Source organism: Seriola dumerili, unplaced genomic scaffold (genome assembly GCF_002260705.1).
Source record: "Seriola dumerili isolate Sdu_G_001 unplaced genomic scaffold, Sdu_1.0 BDQW01000147.1, whole genome shotgun sequence".
Taxonomy (NCBI): domain Eukaryota; kingdom Metazoa; phylum Chordata; class Actinopteri; order Carangiformes; family Carangidae; genus Seriola; species Seriola dumerili.
Window position 1 is genome coordinate 1,135,116 of NW_019174402.1, and position 6,811 is coordinate 1,141,926.

A 6,811-nucleotide genomic window follows, 5' to 3' on the forward strand; every position below is an offset into this window, starting at 1 on the left:
CTTTTCAATGATAGTATTTAACACAGAACATTTAAGACAAGGTAGTGTTGTTCTATCATAAGTACTAGGCTGCAACCAAAAGCTTCCATCAGTGCGTCTGTTATTTTCTTCAATAATCTAATGATTATACAGAGTTTAGTGGAAAAGGCCCATCATTATTCCCTGAAGTGAACATATTCAAATGTCTTGTTTTATCTGATTAACAGTCAAAACCTCAGACGTAGGGAAAAAGTCGGGAAAACTAACAAATATTCACATATCACCCTGCAGGACGTTAATCCAGCTGTGGTAGGGACTTGTTCACTTTCAACATTTTGTAACTTGGCAAGCATTAACTTAACTTTCAAAACACATTTGCAAATTGGTAGTATAAAAACAACAAAACATTACTTGATTTATATTTTATGTATTATTAGCACATACAGTTTTATTTTAAATATTGGTTTTAGGTTTCCATTAACAACTGAAAATGTTGCAGCTGTGCTTTAGCTTTTCTTTTGTGCAGTAAGTGTCCAGCTTAGTTACTATGTCACAGCTGGACACCTTAGATAGCTTTTCTTAGATTTGGAGACATGTTTGATGCCATTATAACTAGTTTTAAGAAATCAAGACAAAGAATAGGCAAAGTCTGGAGGAGGGTTATGTGCAAGACACTAAGTAACTAAGAAATAGATGTGTATTTCAAGAACAAACTGTCTAGTTATCTGAAAATACGTGAAGTCATTTTTATGACAACTATAAAACACAGCTCACAGGAGGTAAATGCTTCCTCAGCCCCTGATTTTGTGATCAGAGTTTCATGTTTCCCCTTTAAAAAAATTCTAGTTTGGCGTTGGGGTAGAGGCTGATCCAAAATCAGGGCAATTTATGTCAAGCATCAGAAAAAAAAAGACTACAAATATGGCCACAGTAAATGGAAGATGGGAGCAGTTCTTGGAGAAACATTCTTCAAAGCTCATGTTGATGAATTAATGATTGAATGATGAATATGGAGGAAGGGAGGGGGGGGTTACACTCGGGCTTTAGAACACTCTGGAACATATAAATGATCAATTGCGTCTTTCAGCAGAGAATAAAAAAAGTTTTGGCTGTCCAAAGCTGCAGTCAAGCCACAGAGAAAACAGAGGAAAAGGATGAATGAAAGGATGGATGAAAGGAGGAAGGGAAGTGAAGAAGCTGGCCATACACTCTCATGTACTTGCTCCATAATTCTTCTCCCGTTTTACCCTCGTTTAATCATTCTGTGTCATGCTCTTACATCTCTCTAACATCTCTCCTCCTTCCTCCTCCCTCCACCCTCTGCAGCATCCCAAAACAGAAGTCTGTTGTCACATCCCCTCTTCTTTTTTTTCTTCTTCTCTTCCTTTTCCACCATCTTATTCACGTCCTTTTCTCTTTCCCATGCCCCTCTTCTTCCTCCATCTGCCTTTTCCCCACCTTCATCATACTTTCCATCTTCCACCAGCTCCTCCTCCTTCATTTCCACCCCCTGCTCCTCCTCTTCCTCTGCATCTTCCTCTACATGGGGAACACCAGGAAGCCAGAGAAGGTGGAGTATTTCCATCCTCCCATTAGGTTTCCTCTCTCCAGTTTGAGGTAGGCCCGGTCTCCCTTTTCCATCTGGATCAGAACACCATTGCTGGCCGCCTCGCGCGTCACATCCTGGTCGCCTGCAAACGCAGAAATGACCGGCCAGCCGTTGTGCATCAGGCTCACCTGGATAAGATGGAAAAGGATAGACAGTTTACAGAATGGAAAAGAGGGGGAATGAGACAGACAGGCTCACAGACAGTCACCCACACACGCTGGGAAATGTAATGGCATTTGGTACGAAACGCACGCAGAATATTCAACATCATGCCGGTGCCTTCATGTAGATTCAGATTGTCATATTTTTGGACTTTCCTAGTTGAGATACAAGATTTTAATCTTGTAAAAAAAAATAAAAATAAGTACATAAAGCAATGTATTACAATGTGATTACAATAATACAACAGAATATCATATTTGAATGACACAGCTTTGTGTTGTGCAGTCAGCCCATTGTCAATAGATTTATCAAGAGAGTACTTCCCTGCTTTTCAATTACCACTTGGAGAAGATTTAACAAAGACTTGGAGAGACATTTACACATAGAGAGATACAACAGTCCCACACTGTGTCTGACTCAACAAATGTTTCGATGGGGAATAACATCTTCTTCTTACAAAGAGACGTAGCTGTCAGTGATCTGTCCCCCTCCCTTCCCAGGCCAGCCAACATACACACCAGACAGTGGCTTTCATCACTACTCTTTTGAGCAACAGCAGAAATACAGGCGCTCGCTGGCTTTGTTTCCCCCTTTACGCTTCAATAAAAAAAAAAAAAAAAATGGTTTTATGCTACCCCTGGTACCGATGTGGCACTAAAACAAACTGAAATGAATTTTGGAGAAATGTCTGTTTATGCAGGATCACACTTTATAAAACCTGTGTGAGCAAACTTACTGTTTCTTGATAAGAGAGACAACACAGTCAGTGTTCACATGCATTTCTAGAGGTAGTTTGTATGCTGTAAGGCGATGACTATGTGGTGACTGACTGAGCACGAGGAAAGAGAAAATATGCAAACCATTTGTGAGCCTGTTGTATCATCCTGCTTTGTACATTGAGGCTCATATTCTTAGGCTTCATTTTTAAATGTGATAAGATGGTTAAAGAGTGGCAGGTAGCACAAACTATTTATGAGGGATCACTGATCTGAAAAATATGCTTGAAAACCAATACACTAAGGCAGCTCAAATGTTCAAAAGTATCCAAAATCCCAGATGCTATACACAAGGGACTGTTCAATGAAAAAAATCTATCCAGGTATATTGTATTGAACTTGCTCAGACAGACACCAGTCTATTGCTGCTTTGCACTAGATAATGTATGGAAAATGTAGAGCTGACTTGCATTCAATTGGATGGATGTTTGTAATATTGTGTCCACCACCCGTAATCCTTCCACTCTTTCTTAAAACATAGTTATTCACCCAGGCCTGTGAGATCTTTTGTGTCATTTATCGTACTTACGTTATAAATGCATTTGTTTCTACACAACATGTAGGTTTATCACTCCAGAGAACAGCTCAGCTCAGACAGATATTTTCCCTTCTGAGCTCTAAATACATCAAAATACTTCTGTACACCCTGGAAGCAAGTAAACTGTTGCTAACTGATGAAACACAGTCATAAACATCCCATAATTATACACTTATCCACCTCATTCTATCTGATGGTCAAGAGAGAGAGTGTGTGTGTGTGTGTGTGTGTGTGTGTGTGTGTGTGTGCATGTGTCTGTGTGTGTGTCTGTGTGTGTGGGCAGGAGATGAAGAGCCTGTCAGAGTCAAGAGCTCTCTTGGCCCAGCACTCCTCTTAATAGCAAAGTGAACATAGCGACTAAAGCTGTATATGTGTGTGTATGTGTATATGTGTGTGTGTGTGTGTGTGTGTGTGTTGCTCTGAACAGCCAGTCTGTGATGAAAACACTCAGACTCTGCTCAAACTATTTTTTTTAATTATGTGGATGCAAATACAGCGCAGGTCATGGCAAAAAATTACATTTTACAATGCTGAAAATTTTGTTCGTTACAACTACAACCGATTTAATTAGAGATCTTGTGCGGTTTGGTTTATATATAATAACACACCTACATATTTTGACTTATCTAGCTAATTATACTTGTCTTATTGGTGCCCCAGTGGTACTATCATGCTTATTAGTGCTGTCAGCATTGCCCAAATTTAATATACAGTATAACACACCTGATAATTAGGAAGTCTTTGCTTGCACAATTAGTTTAAAATTGGCAGACATTATTAGCAGACAACCACACAGTAAACTGAGTATCACTCAGGCTAATACATGTGAGACAATGGGCAAATTTATATTTCACATAGTAAAAATAACTGCTGCATTACCACACTCTAGTAGCAATTAAAGTAACTGCTGACACAAACAAGTTTTGTCCTACATACAGTAGCTTCTACACACACTGAGGCATCACTCAGTGTGAGATGAGGGAGTTTTGGTTTAGCTGTCTGACCTGAACTTGGCTCCTGCTGAGCACATCTTGTTCTGTGGGGAAAAGAACTCACCCTCTTATATTTATTCATCTTCCACTATTCAGTTTGAGAGTTTCACACTCCCTCCTCTGATCCGTGTTCGTCCTCTCTCTGCAGACTACAGAGCTAGCAACTGGTCACAAGTCTTTAAAACTGTGACATAAACACTACTCATGGATGGGAAGGGGGTCACATAAAGTCAGCAAGTTTCAAAGTGAACTGTAGCAGCTTTACACTTAATTTAAGGAGCTAGAAGAGCTAGACTGAAGGAATGTCTTTACTGAAAACACTACATGTAGCTGCAAATTCAAGTTGACAACAAAAAGGTGACAGCATCTTCACACTCCAGTCCCCCACCTACCTTCATTTTTGGTAATGACATGTTATATGTCATGTAAGTGAAATATCTTAAGTAATTTGAAGACAACATCTTTGGGGCCACTGTTGTTGGATGTTTTACTGACTAAAGGATGATTGAGAAAAGAATAAACATAAGAAAAATTAAGCCCTTATCATTTCAAGCTTTGGCCCCACTTAGCCATGTACCTCCTTCTTCCTGAACCTCTTCTCCCCCTCTCTCTGCTACACCTGGGGATGGTAGGCAACAAGCTGCATGATACTGACAGGGCACAGTAGCCAAAATGTGCCAATGCAAGAGGCAAATGTGATAAAACTGCTACTTCTCTGAAAAATTAACATGCATCAAGATGCCAACAGTGTGTAGGACTTCACATAGGAAACAGCAGGTATGGGTGTGTTGACACAGATCACATGCTGTCGGCTACACTGCCTTGAGAAGCAAACCGCATGCGTGCCATAGAAAATGAACAGAATTGTGAACTAGATTTCGCCACGCACCACGTTTAATTCAATCAAGGTAAAGTTAGCTTGATTTGGAAAAGTTAACATTCTGTAGCTAAGTCAAACAGTAACCCAAAACAGTATGCACCACAAACATGTGGTCACAGGTATGACTGGCCGAGAGACATGTAGAACCACGCACCTTATTTCGTTGAAAGGTGAATGGTTTGCAGCTATGACACTGGCATATGGAAGATAAGTGTAAATTTATGTATATTTGTGTACATCAGTCTGTCCCCAATACACACCACATGGAAGCAGAATATTATCCAATTTGCAGATAACCAATAATCGATAAAGCCAATAGTGATACAACTAATGCCTGCAATATCGCAATGTGTCCACTTTGCACCGGCAGAGTTCACCACTTTTAATGCCGTGGTTATAATCAGTGCAGACTTCTTACAGTTAAAACACTACTTCATTAGTGTGCGTCTTGATTGATTACAAACATTACACTGTTTCCAAGAATCTTCAATCACTGAAGAAAGACGAGCACAAATCATTAGAAACATGAAATTTGGAACTCATCATCAATAACTGACATCGCTCCAGATTGTACTGGAGAGGTGATAAGTGAAGAAACGGAGTACACAATTAAAACAAAACACACACACCCCTTTTTATGGAGGCTTTTCAAGGACAATGTAGAGAGTGTGATAGAGATGGAGGGAGGGTGTAAGGAGAAAATCATTTGAACCACTCCTCGATCTTTCTTTAAAATATGTAGTGATGCTCAATGATAAACTGCCATATTGTAATAGTCACAATAACTATTAAGTAAAGATTAAGATTCATGTGTAAATGTACAAACTTACTTTCTTATGGGTTTCTTATTTTACATTCATATCAAGCAGAAAGACTTAAAGGAGGCCAGTCCAAAAATATCAAGTACTTCCTCCCCCACCCAAAATGTCAAGCTGAGCTCAATATACAGGCGACAGACACACTTAGGCTAAAAAGATCATCATATGTGGAGAGGTGCAACCAAAGACTTCAAATTAGCCTTATTAACATCCAGATTATAATATGAAACAGACATAGATAGATAGATAGATAGATAGATAGATAGATAGATAGATAGATAGATAGATAGATAGAACAAGAGGAGAAAGGACAGGAGAAGGAGGCGGGAATGGATGGAGAGGGAGGGGAGAAATGGTTTCTGTCCAGTGTGCATGTAATGCTTCTAAAACAGAGACAGAGATGGCAGACAAAAAAAGCCAGCATCACTACATCACTCTGTTACCCTGAGACACACACACAAGCGCACGCACACACACACACACACACACAAATCACGCAGACAAAATCCACCCTCTCGCCTCCCCATCCATTCAGCCAAATCACTCATGTGGAACTCACACTTACAAACCTTCCCTCCTTTCCACAAATACACATTTTTCCCCTCCATACACATCACATCACATAACACACACACACACACAGACACACAGACACGCAAACACTCTCTGTTTCTTTCAATCAATTATTTAAACATGTTTCTTGGTTGTCTTGCTTACTTAAGCCCCCCTCAGATCTAGAACGTGTAATGTTGCCAGGCTCGTCCGTCAGTTAAAATAATGGCTTTTTTGGATTTCACACAGAGGTGTCCGTTGTGGAGGAGTGCCATGTTGACTTTGTTAAAACATGTTGGGACCATTAACGGAGACAGCGAAAATGTTTGTGTGCCATTTGACTTTTGCATGGTAGAGCCAAGGCAGGACTTAACTGAGACAAAATGTTATTTCTGCTATTGCCCTAATTTAATGCAGGGAACAGTTAGGGCTGATTTTAATGTGGGTATTGTATTGGGCATTTTTCTTCACAAAAGTAGAGTAGCTCACAAGTCATTCAAGTCCT

General features: G+C 39.9%; 1 protein-coding gene across 1 annotated transcript in view; it reads right to left on the reverse strand.

Moving 5' to 3' along the window:
* Window positions 1–1,517: 1,517 nt before the first annotated feature.
* Window positions 1,518–6,811, reverse strand: part of cbln1 (cerebellin 1 precursor) — a 19,010-nt gene continuing 13,716 nt past the window's right edge. The window contains exon 3 of the mRNA XM_022749940.1: window positions 1,518–1,716. Coding sequence (XP_022605661.1) covers window positions 1,519–1,716 — 198 coding nt within the window. The 3' untranslated portion in view covers window position 1,518. The remainder of the gene's footprint in view (window positions 1,717–6,811) is intronic.